Source organism: Gossypium arboreum, chromosome 13 (assembly GCF_025698485.1).
Source record: "Gossypium arboreum isolate Shixiya-1 chromosome 13, ASM2569848v2, whole genome shotgun sequence".
Lineage (NCBI taxonomy): Eukaryota > Viridiplantae > Streptophyta > Magnoliopsida > Malvales > Malvaceae > Gossypium > Gossypium arboreum.
Genome location: NC_069082.1, coordinates 123,249,598 through 123,272,883, shown reverse-complemented (window position 1 = coordinate 123,272,883; position 23,286 = coordinate 123,249,598). Strand labels below are relative to the sequence as shown.

The 23,286-nt window shown below is 29.6% G+C and overlaps 1 protein-coding gene and 1 long non-coding RNA gene across 2 annotated transcripts; both read left to right on the top strand.

The window, feature by feature from the left end:
• Positions 1-11,039: 11,039 nt before the first annotated feature.
• On the top strand, positions 11,040-12,514 carry LOC108461991 (uncharacterized). Its single transcript, XR_008277507.1, has 3 exons — positions 11,040-11,814; positions 11,930-11,990; positions 12,264-12,514. It is a non-coding gene; the product is annotated as an uncharacterized LOC108461991 (long non-coding RNA).
• A 6,105-nt stretch (positions 12,515-18,619) lies between these two features.
• Positions 18,620-22,217, top strand: LOC108463726 (transmembrane 9 superfamily member 8-like). The gene is made up of 7 exons (XM_017763627.2): positions 18,620-18,871; positions 19,516-19,680; positions 19,765-19,874; positions 19,976-20,084; positions 20,184-20,296; positions 20,413-20,563; positions 20,798-22,217. Exons 1-7 carry the CDS (start codon positions 18,746-18,748, stop codon positions 21,953-21,955), a joined length of 1,932 nt encoding a protein of 643 aa, XP_017619116.1. The 5' UTR covers positions 18,620-18,745; the 3' UTR covers positions 21,956-22,217.
• Positions 22,218-23,286: the final 1,069 nt, after the last annotated feature.

Here is a 23,286-nt window from a genome sequence, read left to right as displayed (position 1 = left end):
TTTCATCACAACAAGGGACCCTTTGAAAATCTTTAAAACCCCACTTTCAGCTGTGTATCTATACCATTTTGAATCAAGAGTACTCAATAAAATTAAATTTCTTTTCAATTCTGGAACATGCCGTACGTCACTAAGTGTTCTGAAAACTCCATCAAACATTTTAACTTTAATTGTTCCAACATCTGCAATTTTACACGAAGCATTATTTCCCATCAAAACAACACCTTCAGACACTGTTTCGTAAGTTGTAAACCAATCCAGATTGTGACTCATGTGGAAGGTGCAGCCTGAATCAAGTATCCACTCCTCGCTTATTTTAGAATCATTGACAGAAGCGATTAGAAGTTCACCATCGCTGTAGTATTCTACAACATCAGCTTCACTGAAATTTTTTTGTTGTTTTCCCTTTTGATTCGCAGCCTCCCTTTTAATCTTATTTTGTAGCTTATAGCATCCAGATTTAATATGGCCTTTCTTCTTGCAGAAGTTACAAGTTTTACCTCTGTTTGAAGACTTCGATCTACCCTTAGATTTACCACGAGGATTTCGTTCCTGTGTCCTACCACAATCATCATCAGCATTCCGATCTTATCTCCTATAAACAATAAAACCCTCTCCTTGAGAGTCGAGTTTAACCACAATATGCTTCATCTTATCATACGAGGTTAAAGAATCATAAACCTCATCAACTGTGAGAGACTCGCGGCTATATAAAATCGTGTCTCTAAAGGTTGAATAAGGCAGGGCAACGAAAAAAGTAGAATCAACCCTAGATCTTCCTTATCATACTGAACCTCCATGGCCTCCAAGTTTGAGAGAATTTCTTTAAACACTGTTAAGTGTTCGTGTATAGACGCACCTTCCTCCAAACGATGAGCATAAAGATGCTGCTTCATATGCAACTTGCTTGTTAGAGTTTTCGACATACATATTTGTTCTAGCCTCTTCCATAATGCAGCGGCAGTCTTCTCTTTCATCACATCCTGCAAAATTTCGTTGGACAAATGCAGATGTAATTGTGTTAACGCCTTTCTATACTTACGCTTCTTCTCTTTATCTGTTAATATCGAAGGCATCTTATCTATCCCTAGCAGGGCATCATCCAGATCCATCTGCGCAAGAACTGCTTGCATCTTAATCTGCCACAATACAAATCTGATGTTGCGATCCAACAGCGAAATTTCATACTTCAAAGACGCCATTACTGTGATTGAGATGAATAACCCGGAAGCTCTGATACCAATTTGTGAAAAATAAAATAAAATAAAGAACACACAAATTTTACGTGGAAACCCTTTCGGGAAAAAACCATGGGCAGAGGAGAAGAAAATTCACTATGTCGAAAATTTGAATCAATACAAGAGGAATAGACTATGTCTATTTATAGGCTTGTAAAGCCATATTCTAGTAGGATTGAAACACTTTATCCTAATCAGCATAAAATAGATAGAGTTTAATAAGGTTTTTTAAACCTTATTCTAAAATAAAATAAAAGAAGTCTAGTTCTATATGAATTTTAATTTTATTTTATTTTTCATCGTATTTTATTTAAATAATAATTGGTCACTTAATTCTAACATATTATTATTTTGCTTTAAAAAGTTTTCAAATATATATTGTTTCAAAATTTTGTGTTTTAATATATAAATAGTTATATTGTACAAGATTTTAATTTAACATTATTAATTTTTCTAATTAAACTCAAACGGTTTCACTCGATTCAATCGAACGCTCACTCCTAATTCGAGTTATTCAAAAATCTAAATAAAAAAAGACTAAACTATGTGGTTTTGATAAATATTTACATTTTCTAAAGTTAAAAGTCAAAACTATCAAGTTAAAAGGCAAAACTACGTTGTTTTGATAAATGTTTACCCATTAGTCTTACTTTCCTTCCCGAATCGCCCCACTCTTCTTTTTTCCTTTACTCAAAATTAATCTAAAAGCTTGTACTTCATCTACTTGTAAAATAATCGGTCCATGTAAACGGAATATTGAGTATAAATAATAAGATTCGTTAATTCGACTCGACTCGACTCGACTCGAAATTTTTTAACTCGATTTGACTCGATTCGAAAAAAATTCAAATTGAATTTGATTGCTAAAATAGGATTCGTCAACTCGATTAACTCAAAATTTTTTAACTCAATTCGACTCGACTCGATCGAATACTCACCTCTATGTTGAAGTGATAAAGTTAAGTAATTACATGTACAAATTTGCAACCTTTTTTTACATTGATCTCATTATATTCAAACTCACGTATTTCTATACTTACAACAATGCCAATGCCAATTGAGTTAAGACTCAATTGATAAAATTATATATTTTTTAAAAGAGAAATGATTGTATGAAAAAGTGGTGTCACATCATCTCATCTGTATCACTTTTCTAATAGTTCAATGTCACATCAATAATTTCATCTTAAAAAAAATCAAATCTCAATAAAAATATTAAAATTTAAGATGAAATTACTGATGTGACATTAAACTATTGAAAAGTTTAAGATAAAATTACCTATGTGATATTAAATTATTGAAAAAATATATCATTATTTCATACTATTCTTTCTATTTTTAAAATTTTATTTCCTCTAATTTTTCAAATTTACCGAATGACCAAATAGACTAACAAACAAACTAATGAAAAGAAGAAATATATGTATATGTATATATATATATTATTTTATTTATATTCTATCAAGCAAATTCTTAAGGTGTACTTAGTTGAATAAAAATATAAAATATAAAATAGTGGAAGACAATGAAAATGAGAAAAGAAAAGAAAATTTAAGCATGTTTGGTAAAAAAAAACAGATTATCTTCTATTCTAATTTATACAATGATAATAAAAGAAAAATAACAAAAATAAAATTAAATATTCAAAATTATATATTTTTTAAATTAAAATTTTTTTGTTCTCATATTTAACTCAATCAAACAACAAAGTACTAACAAATAAGAATGACAGCCCAAACTATTTAATGGATTCTGAATCAATCCGCTCCAAATGTCAATTTTTAAGAGGTGTCGCCACTTCTCAACCAATTTAAATATAAAAATTAAACTATTTTTCTAAAAAAAAAGAAGAAGAAGAAAACTTCGAAAATTAAACAAGATTATTAAAGCAAAGGGTTGGAATTTTTTGACTAAAGAGTCGAAAAGCGTTTAGTAAAAAACTAATTAAGTCCTTATAAAAAAAAATACACCCAATTGAGTTCTTAATGGTAAAAAATATTAATTAAGTCTTTCTATTAATATAAATCGTCATTGATTTATTTGACCGTTAACAGGCGCTGGCATAGTCGGTGGAACCAATGAAAAATGGATTTTTTTTATTAGATCAAACTGGATTGGGAGAATTTAGGTTAGCCATGCGTTTGTAGTTCTTAGGTACTTGTAAGGCTTAGGCCTCCTTTGGTTTGGCTTTTAGCGCTAGTGAGGTGCAGTTGGGGTAGATTTATGCTTTTAATCTCACTGATATGCTGTTTGTTTCAGCAGTTCAGTTCAGTGAAAATCAATTTTAACCTCACTGCTGTGCTGAAAAGGGGTTGGAGGTTTCAGCTGCAATTAAGGGCATTGGGGCAGTGGGTATTTTTAATAGACAAAAATACTCATACTTTTATTTATTATTTTACCATTTTATCCTTGAAAGTTAAATTAATATCTTTCCCAACCTCATTTGTTTTCAAATTTGGGAAGAAAACAACCGTTTATTTTACCATTGTATGAGGTGTTTGTGCATACTTCATCCGGCTAAATTATGCATTTGAGTGAAAATTGTATAATTTAACCAGATGAAGTATGTATTAACAGATATACTTAAAATCTAGTTGGCACTTAAAATCATTGCAATATATGTAAAAACAATTTAAAATATAAATTTATTAATATTAATATATATATATAATAAACTCAAATAAACAATGAAAAGATAATAAATTCTTAAATATATATTTGTTAATTTAAAACGACTTTTATAATATATTTTAAGGAAATCTACCAAACAACGAAAATATTTTACATAGATTCATCCAAACACCAAAAAATAAATTATTTCGAGAAAAGTAAATCATTTTCCGAAATTATTTTGTGGAAAATATTTTCTTGGTAAACAAACGAGCCTTATAATAAAATATTGGAAGATACATTTTAATATTTTATTTAATGAATTTATAAATTCACATATTTTAATAATTTTAAAAAGTAAATAATTTAAAAACTTCTATTATATGTTAATTCTAATCTGATATCCTTAATAGTCATTTTTTATTCTCACCTCACCGCTACAGCTGTTTTTGAATAATCCAAACACACACTCCACCATTGTTTCTAATCTCACTGCTACAGTATCTAATCTCACCGCCATCGCTATTTTTAACCTCACCGGAGGTAAACACACCGCCCATCCAAACTAAGCCTTAGTGGTTTTTCCCGTTTTGGTGAGTAGATGAATTGCTATTATTGAAGGCTCAGCAATACGATACATTGGTTACCCCCCTTTTTCTTTTTCTTTTTTTAAATTAAAAATTTTGCTTTTAGCAAGTATGATGAGTTGGATTGGTGGTTAAATAAGTAAGATTATTGATTTCTATTTTCAATGGTATGTTTAATTCAATTGAATAAATTATTAAAAATAAAATAAATTTCAAAAATTATTACTTCAATCAGTTCACGAGTCGATCAGTTCAGTCTTTTTATATTGGACCGATATCCTGATCAATTTTCACTTCATCGGTTTGACCGTCTGGTCCGATTCTATAAAAAATTATGAAAATATTCATCTTTTGATAGTAGAAATAACAATTTAACATACTATTGTAATGAAGGAACCCAAATTTACAAGAGTGAAGACTCCTTATTACCCGAGGTTGTTTTTTTTTTTTTATCTCATTCAAGTGTAATTCACGTACCCATACACGCACACATTACACTATTATACTCAAATTAAACCTACGGATCAATCTTATATATTGAGAATAGATGAACACCTTTCGACTAATAAACCCAAATTCAATATAATTAAATGTATTGATTCCACTTTTAAATCAAAACTATGCAATGTTCAAGAAGGAAGAATAAGAGCTTTGTTCTTTTTCCAAAGCTTTGGGGTATATGGTAGTAAATACAAATTTATGGTGATAATGATTCTTAGCTACTTTCCATCCACTTGAATTAGGGCACACCAAAGTTGAACATCCATATATTCTTTTTACCATTTTTCCCCCCTTTTGATGAATAGGATAGCTCTAACTTTGTGACCATGTCCAAATCCCGACATGCACCATCTGTTTGGCCCCCACTAGGGTGGTCTAAACCAATGAAAAGAGTATAATACCTTTGTTTTCAAGCCCAAAATTCAAAATTACTAAATGGTGGCATCAGTTTTATTAATTTCAAGGGGAAATTGTGTGTTCATCATCTCCTTTGTTTTCATTGCCAGTTCTTTTTTTAAATAAAAGTTAAATCCCTATTGTCACCTGTTTTGTCGTTTGGTTTGCTTTATTACTCTATTTAAAGAGACGAGAAAAAGTCCCGTAAGATATGGTTCATGAAGCCATATATAGGGACGATGGTTTTTTTTTTTCTCAAATTTATTGATTTTTAATATTGTTGAGTCGACGGAGTATTTATTATTTTAGTAAACACTCTAAAATTCAAGTTTTCTTATATGAGATAAGAAAAAAAATCAATAAGAATAGTGATGAGCAAGCGAAATTATGGACAATTTATGACGGTCTCATGATAGTGTGAGATACTAAATGGAGTGACGTTATTGTTGAAACGAATGGTGCACTTGTTATTAAAGGTATTCATGGTGGTTTGCGAGGGCAATTATATAGAGACTTGGTTCTAATAATTCGAGAGTTATGCAGTCGTGAGTGGAGAGAGCAAGTTTTGAACAGATACCAAGAGTTGGCTGGAATGATGAAGAATTCCCCGATTGGCGCTGTCCAGATTTTTCATACAGCATCCTCTTTGGTTCTTCACAAATTAAGGATTGTTAGCATGTATGTGCTTTAGATTCCTATTGCAAACTGTTAGTTGAATAATTCATTTTTCTCGTTACCAAAAGAAAAATTCGAGTCTCACTAACAATTTTATTTAATAGATGATCTGTAAATATTATTTTTTTTTAACATTTTACAAAAACAGTTATATATTCTAAGCCTGAACTGGGATATTCTTCTCTAATATTGCTGATGATGCAATCCTCACTAACTCAATGCCTTAACTTTTTCTTATATAAAAAGCTCCACTTCTTTCTTCTTTATCTGGAGCCACCATTTTTTCCCCAAAGAAAAGGAAATAAATTCTTCTAAAACTTTCGGAGAATCTAAAGTGAATGGAGTAAACATAAGATACCTAATTAGCCAATCTAATATGTTAATGGATGCTTGCATGAATTACCTGTCCAAGTGGGCATAGCTAATGAGGAATCATAAGATGAAAAGGTGGTCAAAAGTTGTATTCTTAGTTATACAAAATATAAATTCTTGGGTTTCATGCAAGTTTGAAGATAACGTTATTGAGAGAGATAATTACGAATTTTGAAAGAATCTAATCTTAAACGAACAGTAAGATAGACATGAGTACTTTGATCAAAAATATATATTAATACCAATTCACAAATTAATTCATTACCAATTTAGTCAAGAAAATAACTTGAAAAAAATTAGTTGACTAGTATGGTTGAGGAATGTAGGGGCAGTATACTTTGATCACTATTAATTTTGGTGCAGTGAGTGAATTACAATAACATTGTAAAATTTGAATAACAAATATAGTGTGACTTAATCCCTAATTACACCTAAAATTATAAATATCATTAACCATCAAGTCATCGTATGAGATTTATAAATGATATTAAAATGCCTACACACATTAATTTTGGGAGATTAATATTCCTAGGCAAATGTAAAATGTTGGCATGATGATGATGATGGTCTTAAAAGGAGTTTTAATTATTAAATTACTAAAAACATGCGGAAATAACGGTAATTATCTAAAGGGTATTATTTTAACAAAGCAATAGCATAAGAAACTATATGTAATGATGTAAATGAGAAGAATCAAAGGTTTTAGGTTATATGTGGGGGCATTGGAGGCTTTACGGGCGTGGTCTCTTCTTCCCATAAAATCCCCCAATGATTCTCATTTCTAAATTCTTTTTTGATATAATTTTTAAAATTATTCACATTTCCTCGTTAATCTTTAAATAAGAGGATAATATGTTTCAACGCACTCGAATCCACGTCTTCTTGTACTGATAATAATACCTATAACAATTAAATTAAGGCTCAATGGACATAGTTTTTGTTTATTTAACTATATTAGTAATTATGCTGATTGAGTCTTAGTTCGATTAGCATAGATATTGTTATCAATACAAGAAGACTTGGGTTCAAGTGTATTAAAGCACATTATCCTCCTATTTATTAATTGAGCATAGTAATCGCTTGATTATAGTTTTCTTTTTCTTTTTTAGTCACTTAATTATGAAAAATTATAAAAAATAATCACTAAATTATTAGTATTTTTTTTAGATCACTCAATTATAAAAATTACAAACTAATCCTCAACTAATCAATTTATAATGATTTGTTTTATATCTAATTTTATATTATCAATTAGATCATAAATTTTTATTCAATCAATCCATTCCATCCGTTGAAATATAAAACCTATAATCCTTTTCCGTGATAGACTCGGATTAAAGCACCAGCGCCCATCAATGTTCAATTTCAAGCAGCCACTAGGTTGTGGCTTCAAGTCAAAAAGTTGATAATTAAGAAAATGAAAAAGAAATTCAAACACTCATGCTCGGTAATTAAAAGTTATAATTGTTTTTTTTATATTTTTTATGTTCATTTTATGGTTTATATTCGGAGTTTGTGACTGTCTCTGCTAATAATATCGTCTCCAAAATTTAAATCTAAACATATCTTTTGAGAGAGTGTAATATATCTTGTCATTGCATACCCAATTATTAATTGGTATGTTGATAATTATTTTGATTTGTAACAAATGACAAAAGCATGGCAAAGCTTCTAATTGTTTTAAGGCCATTGACATAGTTTTGTCGTCTTCACAAATTTTCCATCGATAATTAGGATAGCAAAGCTACCCGACTTTTATTTTTATATTACTTAAAACAGCGTGGAAGATGTTGCGACGGAGATTAAGGACGATTCACCTTAGTTGGGTGTAGACCTGTATTATATGGGTGATGATTGGAGCCGAGTTTTTAAGAAGGGAATAACGGTGATGTTCAGGGTAAGAGATTATACATGGTGTATTATTCTTGAGGATGTGAGAGGTATTTACATAGGTTGATCTTTAGGGATTCGTGTTTTCTTTTGGTAGTTTTATTGGTTATTATATGATTATTTATTAGGTAAATTATGTGACATCACTTAAGTTGGATGATACGTAACTGTTAGTTGGAGTGATCTATTAAGAATGATTTGCTTGCATATTTCTTAGATTATGGTGAAAGAATGCTTGTAACGAATGAGGTGCAACTTGCAAAACTAAGTGGGTGCTGAAGGTTAAAGATTTCATGCATAATGATGAAAGACTATGAAAAATTGATTGAGCACTTTAAAAATCACCATTTGATTGATACGAATTTATTATTAATATAAATCCACAAAATCATTAATTTTTTTTTTTATAATTATGGTATCGTCTATGTCTATTTTAGGGTTAATGAAGACTAATCATTTCAAGATTCATAACTGCTCCTCCAACAATGTTATTTTCAATGTTTGGATTTGTTCTTTATAGGAGTTAATGTATTTTACCATTTCACCAAACACTTATTAATGAAAAACTAATGTAGAAAATGTTAATCAGATCAAATATGTCGATAATACAGATAATTAGGCATATAATAAATGTAGACTATAAATGATGAAAGGTATAATCTATAATTAAGCCAATACTTGCTTGAAACAATAGTTAAAAGAAATATGTGAAAATATGACATAAGTTCATGGACTTGAATTTTGAAAATCTTGAAATAGATAACTTAAATTCATAGAAATAAAAGTATGTAACCTCTTTAATAGGCCTATAGAATGCAGAGGATTAATTATTGGACTCGCTATGGTAGATATATTGAGAAATTTAAAAAATAAAAAAAGACAAAATTCTAAATTTATAAAGAGTGCATAAACTTATAACATATTTTAACCTTTTAAAATATAACTAAAATTTGAGTAAAAAATGGAAAATAGAAAATTATTTTGTGATTAAAAATATGTATAACTAAAGATATTAAATTTTAAATCACAAACAAATGTTTGTTTATTATTTATATAATTATTTTCACTCAAAAAGTGAATCGATGAGTTTTAATATAAATTATATTCAAGTTATTTTAATTCTGATGAATTGATATCACGAGTAAATTTGACGTTAACTTGGGATATGTTTGATAAACCATTGAAAATTTGTATTTTATTGAAAATTAAAATTTTTCAATATTTATTATTTTAAATGTGTTTGATAATTATTTTAAATTTTAAAATTTTTACTTAATATAAAATTTTCAACAAAAAGTGTTGAATAAGACAAGATAAGTAGGTAGATAGTTACTTAGTACTTAATGTAGAAAATACTAAGTTAATTTTATTTTATTAAAAATAAAATAATTTACCCTTTTGGAAAAATAATTACGATATTCAAATTATCATATTTATATTTTATCCAAAACTATCTAAAATAATACAAAATGTTTGACTAATAAGATGAAAATTAAAAGAATAAATACTAAAAATAAGTATTTAATGAAAATTAAAAGAATAAATACTAAAATAAGTATTTACTTTTATTAAACAATAAAATTATATTCAATATTTACATTTACCAAACAATTTTTTTAATATAAATTTAGTACTTATAAAATTTAATATTAAAAATTCAGTACTAAATTTTTCAACATTTAAAATTTTAGTTTATCAAATACACCCTTAATTAAGAAACAACTAAAATCTCTATTTAATACTAACAAATATTATGATAATAATTTTTAATTTTTATGTAAAATCTATAAAAATCAATTTAAATCTAAAATATATTTTAAAAAATATATACTTGGAAAGGCTTAAACACATATTTTTTCTCAGAATTTATCAATTGTCATAATGGATATGAATAAAAATTAAAATAATATTTTGAGATAATAATTTATTTGACTTTTAACCTTAAAAAATGATTTTAATTATTTATTTAATTTTCACTTCTTTTAACTTTTAAATTTACCTTTTTTGTTAAAGTTTGTTAATTTTACTAACGTGATATACACATGAATCATGCGAATAATATATAATCATTTAATTAAATTTTTAAAATTTTAAAATAATTTTATTAAAATTTAAAAATTAATTAAATGTTAATGCGTAATCTACATGACAATCTATGTAAATATTGTGTAAGTAAAGTTTAAAAGTTAAAATTTTCATATATTTTTAGATAATTTGATAAAAAGAGTAAAAATAAATAATAAAAAATTAAAATGAATCAGTTAACAAAATCCATGGGATAGGATAATGATCCCTAGCTTCATGGCCCAAATCTCAACCTCCTCGGAGGATTGTCGACCTCTCACTCGCACAAATTGGAATTGTCAACCAAAATGGTTAAAATCTATCGCAGAAATGGAAAAACAAACCCTAATTAAAGACCACCTTACCTAGAGCCGCTCAAAAGAAGGAACAAATCAGATATTGTCACGTCGTAATTTTAGCTGATAAGACAGTTATACCCTTGTAAGGCAAACGATCTGATTGGTCCTTACAGGCGGTTGTACTTACCTCAGCCCAGAACAAGCTGTATACGCTCTACTTTTGTCTCCCCAAATGACGCAGTCCAATCAGTCCAATTCCTAATAAGCCCCTTCTCCCCTTCCATCTCACGGTCACTATTGGTTCATCAACTCAAACAAACGTATCAGATGGTCAACCAGCCAATAAATTCCCAACACACAATTAAACTAGTATATTTTTTTATTTATTAGAAAAAAGAAGAAGTAAAATTGAAGTAAAAATGCGAGGAATAACCCTTTTGAAATTTCTGTCAATATATATGCACTGGGGAGTGACTAAACTACTTGCATCTCAAGTCTTTTTTCTCTTTATCAATGGGAGTTTTACATTTTATACAGTGGGTTGATTTTCATTCTGGGTTTTTGTCATTTGATGTCAATACATCGACACAACTGTTGGATTTGTTGTTAATTGGCCGATGACACTCGGGTACGTGTGACCGACACCTGTACGTTCTGCATGATAGAGAGAGATTGAAAGATAAGTGAACAAGTGGATGAGAATGAACAGAGAAAGGGAGAAGAAGGGTTTTTTTTTTTTTTTTTTCCTTTCCCTTTGTTGTTGTGCTTGACAGGTTGGGGGTGGGTTTTTTTTAGCTGAAAACGGCATGATTGTGGAATTACAAGGTCTTACTTTTGGTACTTTTTTTGCCCTAAATGGGTGTTTGGTCTTGTTTTCAGATCTGACTCGTACCTTCAATTAAAATTTGTTTTTGTTTCTAAGTGAAACAGTTTCCTTATATGGCAAAAGCTTTACCTTCTTTGGGACAGAGAAATTGACAGAAGAGAGTGAGCACACAGAGGTATTTGTATAAAGCTTATACTAATGCTTTTGCGTGCTCACTTCTCTTTCCGTCAGCTTCCAGTGCCGGGAGTTGATTTTTAATTCCCCGTTTTGGTCATATCTCGGCCTGTTTTTGTTCCATATATTCTCTCTCCCTCCATTCTCAGAAGAGTTCAATTTGGCTGGCACCAATGAAGGTGGTATGCCCTACTGACGACCTGACTGTATCTTTTGTTTATGATTTATGTTATTAACAAGCGTGGCTTTTGATGTTATTCACTGTTGAGGTATAAGCTTTGATTGATTATTGTGCAGGTTTAGTGGCAAAACGATGAATATGGGACCATTCACGTTACCTCTTGCCTACTAATAGCTAGTATGGTCCTCCCTCAACAAAACCCTCTTTTTTTTTCTGTACTTTTCTTCTTGTTGGTACCATACCTTCATCTTTTACTGCTTTATTGGAGTTTGTTTTCACCTGAATCTAGCAGGCTCAAGTTTCTTGTACGCTTAGTTGCAAAAATGGAGTTTTCTATTCATCAGTTCAATTTATAACCCTATCTTTGTAACAGCAACATGTTGCTTGTCCTACACCTGTTTGTAAATTTCACAATGAGCTTCTTTCTTGACTTATTGTTTCCTTTTGCAGGAAGACACTGATTTTGAGTTTTTGCAACACTGGATCAAGTTTTGTTCTTTCTACTACTTTGTTCTTGTTGTGTATCAAACAACTTAATATGCTTACAAGTTACAACACTGTACTTTGTTGTAGTCTTTATTATTTCTTGTATCTCCAAAAGCATTTTCAGCTCTATAATTGACTGTAGTAAGGCAAAAACTTCCATGCAATCAACAAATTTCAAACTACAATAAGATTATGTTTTCTTTTAGGAAATGAAATCATTTTCATGGATGTTTGCACTTTTAATTTTTTTTGAATCTGTTCTGCGTTAATTATTATTTTAAATGATTGCATGCTATGTTCATTTCTGAATATCAAAATTTTCTGCTGAAGATTAAGCAATTACAAGATTCCTTTTTTTTTTCTTTTTCTTTTCGTTTGATTGTGTGTTGAGGCTGTGCCAATTTGGATCTCCTTGTTGCTTATGTTTCGTTATATTAGTTCTATTTCAAAAGTAGGATATCACTCTACAAGTATTATAGGTATATTGTGACTGTGCAATCTGCACTTAGTGAATGGATGAAAATATCCAAATTAACAATATATAGCAAATATGCTGGTTAAGGTTTAGTTCGATTGGCACGGGCATTGGTAATGCAGGAGGACATGAGCTGAAATTCATTATCCTCTTATTTAGGGGATGGAAAGGGGTTGTAGGTAGTTCTAGTGATTATGTCCAAAAAGATTAAGAATAAGACTATTAACAAAAAATAATATATAACAAATATTTATAAAATGAAAATATTCTAAATAAGATTGAAATTTATTAGGATGTGTATTTTTTTTTTATAATCATAGGTATCTTCAGCTGTTTTAAAGTTTCAGACTAATCCTATCCAAATTGGGACGCCATTGAGGAATAGCTTTCTCATCAATGATTAGGATGTAGTCGACTTTCACCTCTTCTAACTAGTTGTTGCAAGGTATATAGGATCCATGTAGTCTACCTTCTGTTGTACTCTCTTTATGAATTTAACTATAAATGATTGCATTACCAAACATCCAATGGTTAAAGTTCTCTCGACCATCTCATTCATCCTTTTGATTGAAGTAAGCATAATTATAGCTGATATCTGTAAGCAACCATCATATTGTAGTTCATATTTGAAGGCACGAAAAGTTTGAAATTGTATCCAACATTTGTAAGCAATCATCATATTATGTATGTTTTAACTTTTTTAGAATTTCACCAATTTTTTCACTGTTGCATAGATCTCAATTTCAAGTATGTTGTTCCTCACCTCCTGGTTTTCATTTCCACCATTAAGATCTTCTGGTATTTTTTACGTTAAAAATTAAATTTTTATCCAACTTTGTATTTGATCGAGTTTTAACTCGATTGGTATGAATATTGTTCTCAATATAGGAGAGTTCGAGTGCGTTGAGTTGTATTATCTTTCTATTTATGTTTATGAGTTGTGAAGGGACTATAGATAGTTTTAAGTATTGTCTTAAAAAAAGTAAATATAATCAGAAGTTATAATTAGTTGGGGAGAAGCTATGGGTAGTTTCAGACATTATCTTAAAAAGAGTATATATGTAACTGTAAAATTAATCATCTAATTAGTATAACCTTTTTATCCAAATAAAGTCTTATCTTTTATGAAAATTTCGAGTTTTCTCACTGTTTTATTTTTTATTTTTATTTTTTGGTTATGGCACTTGTTGATCTCTAAAATTAGAGTTTGTACAAAGAAATATTTTTGGTGAAATCACTTAAAATTATGTGTCTTGTGTTCTTGACTATTTGTAATTTTAAGTGCATTTCTTAAATCATGTAAAAAAATCATAAAGCTTGATTTATCATTATTAAATATAATTTAGGATAAATTTTAAAAATATAAATAAATTATAGTTTAATGTGTAATTATATACATGAACTTTGATTTTATTTTATGTAATTTTATATATAAAATTTTGATATAATCCAATTCTTGAAAATTATTAGCACAATTGTTGATATAACATCATTTTATGTTTATATATTGCATAGATAAATAAATATATTTATTCAATATAAAAATAAATAGATATGTTTATTTCTTTAAATGTGTATGATTAAATCAAAATTAAAGTTTCAAATATATATTTTAACTATAATTAGAATTAATTAGAATTTTACGTGTATAATTGTACAAAATTTAAATTTATGTATATAATTGCATATTAAATTAAAATTTATATATAATTTTAAAATTTATTCCTATAATTTAATGTTTATTTTAATTTGAATAAATTTATTCAATTTAACTTAATTTTTGAAAAATTTCAAATTAAATTAAATTGATAAAACAAAACTTAACAACTTATTACACATAATTTTCCTACTACAAATGATGTATATCTTTATCAATATTTTGAAATATATTTAATATACGTAAATAAAAATATAAAATAAATGAAATTAAATAGATTTAAAATGTTTTATATTCATCAATTATATGTAATATTCTTTAATACACATTACAAATAAATAAATAGAACTCATCATTCAACAAATCAAAAACAAAAAAAAACAACAAAAGCATCTCATGCTAAACATATAAGATGGAAGTTCTATAAAAATATACATAGAAAGATGTATTCGTGAAATTTATAAGAATTTTGCTTCCCCTTCCAACCGATGCACCTTCTTATAGTAGTTGTGACAAAAACTTGAACAAAACAAAATGCTACAATTAATATAGATTAAAATTTTTTCCGATACAAAAAATATTTGAAAGTTTCGATTTTCTACTAAAACGATGTGGATAGATTGAATTAATACAAAATTAATCATACGGGAGGGCATCGTTTTCTAATTTGAGTTTTTTCAATTAAACGTATCCAATTAATTGTAGGTTCAATAAAGATTCAAATCCACCCATCACACCTGATATGTAGTTTGTCCCTTGAACTTATCCAAAAGTACTTAAGTGGTATTTGAACTTATATTCCGTTACTTAAGTTAGTATCTTCTCACTAACACCGTTAATTTGTGTTGTTGTGGCATTGATAACCAATCTAGTGGTGACATGTGGTAGTTTTTCATGTGACAAGCATAAATTAAAAAGATTAAACAAACCTTTGAAATATGTACATAATATAGTGTAAAAAATACATACATAATATAATTAAAATATATACATAAGATAACATGTAATATATATATATATATATATATACGTAATATAGAATTTAGAATATACCTAATATATTAAAAGAATATATATATAATATAATATTAAAAAATATAATAATAACAAAAAAAAAAAGAGAGAGGGAGAGAGTGGGTGATTTTCGGCATAAGGCCAACCACCGTCACCAACCAAACATCAAGTCATTGCCGTTGGCGCCACCGTACACGGCAGCTGGACCTCAAAAAAAACTTTTTCGGTAAAAATGGATAAGCTTCCTCCTTTTATTTTTACTTTCGGATAAAAGAAACAAAATAAGATTGAAAGAAAAAATGATAAGCAAACAAAGAACTTAAAACGAGAATAGACGAAGAAACCTCTTTTGCTTTAATCTTTGATTAATCTCTAAAAAAACTACTCTCTCCAAAAACTAGCCTTTACAATAACTCTTCTCCTTGATTACTCTCAAAAAAACCTCTCAAAAATCCTTTACAATACCTTTCTCCCCCAAAACTTCTTCCTCCCCTAAAATAATAAATTACTAAAAAAAAGTATAAATTTTTGTCTAGTTTCTTTTTTATGCTAACAAAATTATATTTTTTATAATTAATTTATATATTTTTAAAGTATTTTTCATTTATATTTGCCACGTGGCATACTAAGAGACTGCCACATGTTACTAACGGATTGACTATCAGTATCACGTCAACATAAACTAACGGTGTTAGTGTAAAAGTACCAACTTAAGTGATGGAGAACAAGTTCAAATACTAACTATAGGTCTAATAAAAAATTTAAATACCAACCAATCACCTTTAAATAAGTTAAAAGGACAAACTACATATTAAAAAAAAAAATCCTAGAGAAAGAAAGATGGGCCTAAATAAATTTATTCAATCCAAAACGTCATGGTAATCTATGACTATTCCCGATACCCGAATACAAATAGACTGACCATCAATAACGTTGTACGAGATTTTATTTACTTTTTAAATAAAGATTGGATATCTTTATTGAAGCAATACGACAATGTTTTATAAATGAAAAAAAAATCAAATAAAATGCAAACCATAAGACTTTAAAAATAAAACATCAAAAGAAAAGCAAAAGTTCCCGTCGCACTTAAGCTTTCCTCGTCAAAAAACCAGAATATCAAAAAATTGAACAGCTCCCAAGTTCACTTTTGTCCACATCCATTGCTAGTTGTAGATGGCAGCAAGAGCATCTGGCAGTAAACAAGTCAAAGGTAAGCACTCTGACCGTTGAGATCCATTCCAATCTTTCGTCGGCCGCCACCATCGCCCTCAGACCTGATCCATCCACCACATCACCTTCGTGGACATTTTTCGCCGTTCGTCTTCTACAAGAAGATAATGACTGGGGTCACCTTCACCCTCATGACCATTCTTGATACTCGAATACAAACGGATTGACCATCAATAAAGTTATACGAGATATTAATTAAATCGAATAAATCTAAAAATAGAATCGAATAAATCAAAACAACTTGATTTATTCAATTAATTTATTCATTTCAAACAGTTTATTTAATCAATTATGAATTTTAAATATAGAAAATTAAATAAATCAAGCATTAAACTTGATCCACTATATATACCCAACCAAATATCTAATTATAAATAGTTTTAAGATCTTAAGAGAAAAAATAGTCCACCTGCTTCTCTATGAAAACATTTCACTTTTCTCCTGTTATTTTAAAGAAAATGGGGGTTAATGGTGTAATTATTTTCGCATATCAAATGCTAACACCTCATATATTATTAGAGTCTCTATATATATGCTTGCTTAAAATCTAAAATATACTGGAATAAAAAAAAAAAGAAGAAAAATCAATTGATTCATTTGGGATATAATTTTAGATTTTTTCTTATTTTATTTTTGAAGAGTTCTTTTTATATAATTTTTGGAATTATAATTTTTATTTAAGATTTTTAATTAAAAAAATAAATTATTTGCTGGAGACTAGATTTATCCCACTAGAAATCTCCTCCTCAAGGCAGTGGTAAGATCTAGTACATCCCAGAGGTGACAGTCTGTTGTTCATGATGCCACTGATGTTGATCTTAACAGCTTGGAAGGATATTTAACTGCTAACATAGGGATCGATAAAGCTTCAAAGGTTGGAGCAATCACCAAAAATGTTTTGACAGTCATTTTAGCTTTACGTTGTTAAATTATTTTATTTTCTTGAATCCGAGTGAAGGGATTTTGAAAAACAATTTGAGATGCAGGTTACTTTGCAACTCACCTTTTCGAATATTTATATGGCTATCAAGAAAACCTACCAGTTCTGCTCATAAACATAACCATGTCTTTCTATTTATGATTTATTGGTTGCCTGCGCTTTCTGTTATGCCAAAAGAAAGGCAATTTGGAAATAAAATTTGTTTATTTTTGGACTAGACTGAAGCCGCGATAGCATATATTTCTTACTGATGCTGATCTAGTTATTTTCTAGCCACAGAGGAAATTGGGTTTAAGGTTTCAATATTAGGATGGAGTCACTTTAATATCGACTACGTTAAATATTTTAATATAATTTAATATAAAAATAAAAATATTTTAATATAATTCGATATAATATATTATTTTCAAATTTCAGAAAACATAAAATAAAAATAATTTATTATAAAATATTAAATTAAATTAAATTAAAATATTTAATAATAATATTATTAAAATCTAATAACAATAACAATAATTATCAATCTAAAAATTTTATGGTAAGGGTAATCTGGTCATTTTAGTTTTTTTTTATGTTATTACAACTTTATTCCATTCAACAAGATACAAGAATACTATTAGAGTTCTATTTCTTTTCATTGAACCAAACAATTGAATTACTGATTATAACTATATTCCATTACAGCTCTATTCCGTTACAGTGAACTAAATGTGGTGATAGTGTCTTATTAGTGATAGAAGGTTGATGGTTAAATTGTTAGGCATAAAAAAAATAGGGGCTAAATTAAATAAGTGTGTAAATATTAAGGATTATTTTTTATATTATTCTCAAACTAAGCATTTTACGGCACAATTTAAGGGAGGGACTATTTTTTTCATTCATCTAATGTTTAGGGACTAATTTACCCAATTTTTTAATAAAAAGACCAAAATGCAATATGAGTTATAGTACAGGAACTATTGTTGTAGTTTTACACAAGACAGTGGATCACAAAAACCTAATTCCAAGTGAAATTTAAAAATGAAATTAAAGGAAAAAGTGAAAAACACATATATACGCTCTTTTCGTTTTCCAGATCTAATTTCCCTCTCTCCCTTGTCAAAGAGAGAGTTTCTCCCATCGTCAAAATGGAGTCTCGATCCAGATCTATGCACAAGTTGACCGCCAAGATATGTCCGTTTCTCTTCCTCTTTCTGGCCCACGCTGCTCACTGCTTCTACCTTCCCGGTGTCGCTCCCGAAGACTTCCATAAGGTTGCCTTTCGATTTCTATTTGTGTTTTTCCCTATGTTCCTTTCTTCTTCTTTTTTTGGTTGATCTGGTTTTAATTTCGTGCCTTAGCTATGATCTCTGTTTATTTTTTTATATAATAGTAGGATTCATATAGGTTCACTACGAGAAGGAATATTATTAAAAATTTAATATGTTGGAAATGGAAATAACGTCTCAGATTCAGCTAGGTTGTATAATTAGAACAAGTTAAATTCATTTCACATGATGATTTCCTTTTCCGTTTTATTCTTTTATTTGAAAACGTTGAGAGTGCATTCTTTTAGCTAGTTTTTAAGTTTTGTTCCGTTCTTGCATTTATCCAAGGTATCTGCGATTGTACTTTATGCTGATCATGTTCTGTAATGCTACCTAGAATAATTATTGCTTAAGATTTAGGAAGTTATCCTCGAAAGAGATTCAATATACATAATGTATTAATTGAAGCACCAAAACGTACGTGATCTTTATAGTGGTTAGTTACATTGTGCTCATCATGCACACCTGATCAATAAAGGCTTTGATTAAACCACTTTATGTTCTCACTACATGTCATGATAGTTGGGAGGTGTTCACTGAGGAATCATACTGGTCTTCTTTAGTTTTTATTCTTTTGTTGGGGTTTGCAGGGAGATCCTTTGAAGGTGAAAGTGAACAAATTGACGTCTATAAAGACTCAGCTTCCTTATTCATACTATTCGCTTCCTTTTTGCCCACCTAAAAGGATAGTTGACAGCACTGAGAATCTTGGAGAAGTGCTTCGTGGTGATCGAATTGAAAACTCTCCTTATGTGGTCAGTTATTAGTATTTCTGATGATTTAGTTCTGACTGTTTATTTTATGGCCTAACTTGTTTTTGTTGACTTTAATTAATGTAGTTTAAAATGCGAGAGCCACAAATGTGTACTGTTCTTTGCCGCATTACACTTGATGCCAAAACTGCAAAGCAGTTTAAGGAGAAGATTGATGATGAATATCGAGTCAATATGTATGCTATTTGTTTATTGGGACATGGAAGTCATCTTTCAATATTTTAATTGCTCTGTCGCCTAGGATCTCTTTCTAATTAATTTTTGATTCGCTTGACAGGATACTGGACAACCTCCCCCTTGTTGTTCCCATTAGAAGATCAGATCAAGACTCTTCTACTGTTTATCAGCTTGGCTACCATGTTGGGCTCAAAGGCCAATACAGTGGGGTAAACATAATATCTATTACAAGCATTAAAAGTTCCTTTGGTTGTGGATGTAATTAGCTACTATATCTGTGTATGCTTATGTTTTCTGGTTATTTACAGAGCAAGGAAGAAAGATATTTCATTCACAACCATTTAGCATTTACCGTCAAGTATCATAGGGATCCACAAACTGACTCTGCTAGAATTGTGGGTTTTGAGGTTAAACCATACAGGTTAGTTGGTTCCTTTGAGTTCTATCATATTCTAATGTTTTTGATTCTAGGTTTCTGCGACTGAGATTCAAGTATTGTGTTTTAATTCATTTTCTTCATATACTGAAACAATGCAGTATTAAACATGAATATGAGGGGGAATGGAATGAAAAAAGTCGTTTAACAACATGCGATCCCCATAATAAACGCACAGTTGTTAGTTCTAACACTCCTCAAGAAGTTGAAGCAAAAAAGGAGATAATATTCACCTATGATGTTGAATACCAGGTGAGCTCTTCAACTTCAAATAATTTGTAGGGTTGACAATTGCAATGTTAAAATTTTCCAATGGCAACCTTGAGCTGAACCCTTAGAGGCTGTATTCCTTTGTGTTTAAGTAGATTCTGTTGATATTATTACTTGGAAAAAATTCTCTATTGTATAACATTTTCTTGAATTAAGTTTCTGACATATAAATCTATGAGGTGCTAGTATTCTTAAATTTTTCTGTGCGACTTTCAGGAGAGTGATGTGAAGTGGGCATCTAGGTGGGATGCATATCTTTTAATGAATGATGACCAAATACACTGGTTCTCAATTGTCAATTCTTTGATGATTGTTCTCTTCCTTTCGGGAATGGTTGCAATGATCATGCTAAGGACACTATACCGTGACATTTCTAGGTATAACGAACTTGAGACTCAGGAAGAAGCCCAAGAAGAGACAGGATGGAAGCTTGTCCATGGGGATGTTTTCAGGCCTCCATCTAATTCTGATCTACTCTGTGTCTATGTTGGCACTGGTGTTCAATTTTTGGGCATGGTACTTGTTACCATGATCTTTGCTGTTTTTGGATTTCTTTCCCCTTCAAACCGAGGTGGTTTGATGACAGCTATGCTTTTACTTTGGGTCTTCATGGGCATTTTTGCGGGCTATGCTTCTGCCCGTCTGTACAAAATGTTTAAAGGAGCAGAATGGAAGAAATTAGCTTTTAGGACTGCGTGCATGTTCCCAGGCATTGTCTTTGCCATCTTCTTTGTCTTAAATGCAATTATATGGGGCCAGAAGTCTTCTGGGGCCGTGCCTTTTGGGACAATGTTTGCTCTGGTCCTCATGTGGTTCGGAATTTCGGTTCCACTTGTTTTTGTGGGTGGTTATGTTGGGTTCAAGAAGCCAGCAATTGAGGATCCTGTGAAGACGAACAAAATCCCAAGGCAAATCCCAGACCAAGCTTGGTATATGAACCCGACATTCTCTATTCTGATCGGAGGAATACTTCCATTTGGAGCTGTTTTCATCGAGCTGTTCTTCATTCTCACCTCAATCTGGCTGAACCAGTTCTACTACATCTTTGGTTTCCTGTTCTTGGTATTCATTATCCTCCTTATCACTTGTGCTGAAATTACCATTGTGCTTTGCTACTTCCAATTATGCAGTGAAGATTATCTGTGGTGGTGGAGATCATATCTCACATCCGGCTCCTCGGCTTTGTACCTCTTCCTCTACGCTACATTTTATTTCTTCACAAAGCTTGAGATCACTAAGCTGGTTTCGGGGCTCCTATACTTTGGGTACATGCTAATCGCTTCGTATGCATTTTTTGTGCTAACGGGCACCATCGGATTTTATGCGTGCTTTTGGTTCACGAGACTTATCTACTCATCTGTCAAGATCGATTAGTGTGTAAAAGGGGATATGCTTTTTAGGTTAAGATATAGTCATGCTTTAAGATGTATACATTAATTCTCATTTTTGAACTGAGTTGTCATTGTTGTAGTTGATTGAGAAAATACTTGTTATTCAGATATTTGTTAAGAGGAGTTTCTTGTGATTCTTTTATCAATCATTCTCCTGTTATATTGGAAATGTCTGAAAAACACTGGGTGAATTTGATGATTTTGTAATAATATCGTAGCCTTTTTATTCGTTTATTTACAGAAAACGCAAAATACTTATGTTGATGATTTGTCTTGACCTGGTGGAACACAACTTGACATGCCCAAGGCTGGAATTCTTTTATAACGAAAGGAATGGATCATGTCCGAACTCTAGTTCAATCGGTCAAGAATATTTTTCGATCCGATTTAGTTTTCTTTACTAGATAAAATATTAAGAACTTTAAAAAAAATATTGAAGATTTATAGAATTCAGCTTAAATCGTTTGTTTAATCGTTGTACTCGTTAAAAAACTAATCAATTTTTTTTTTAATATTTCTGACGTACAAACCGATTTATCTGATTTTGACAATTATGAAGCTTATTTCAAGTTTAATAACTGTAAGCTATAACTGTATATGCATCGTTTTGTGTAAATGTTTGCGCATAATTTTTTCTGATTTATATGGTGGTCAAAAAAATTCTCTAATAAGGAATATTCAATAAATTCTAGCCTTTGAGTAGAATTGGTCCTTGAATTATGTTTTCAAAGAGACCAATCGGTAGCTGATGCTTTGGCTAAAATGAATCTCTCAAGTGTTGAATCGTTGAACTTATTTGAAAATCCCCCTTTGGAGATTAAAGAGATCTTGAAGGATGATAACTCTTTTGATAATTTGCTTATGATATTCTTTTTTTTGTTTATTTTATCAAAAAGAAAAAGAAAAAGAAAAGAAAAGAAAAAGAAAATTGTGCAACATTATGTGATTATATTAAATATTATTTTGTTACACTAATTATGATTGATTTTGTAATGTTAGTCTAACACAGATTATAGAATATATTACCGATTTACAAAATTTCTTAGAGTTTGCATAACTTTTGAGTAATAACACAACTCTTAGGCGACATATTACCTTATTATACTAATTATTACAGATTTTATAATGTTTAGTATAATATGAATTATAGAATATATATTATCAAATTACAAATTTTATTACTACTTACTAAATATTTTGAGTAATAACAAAAATTTCATAAGGATTTTGTGTGATTATACAAAATATTATCCTATTACATTAATTATTATAGATATTGTTAGTACAAATCTTCGGTGAGGAAAATCTCGAACA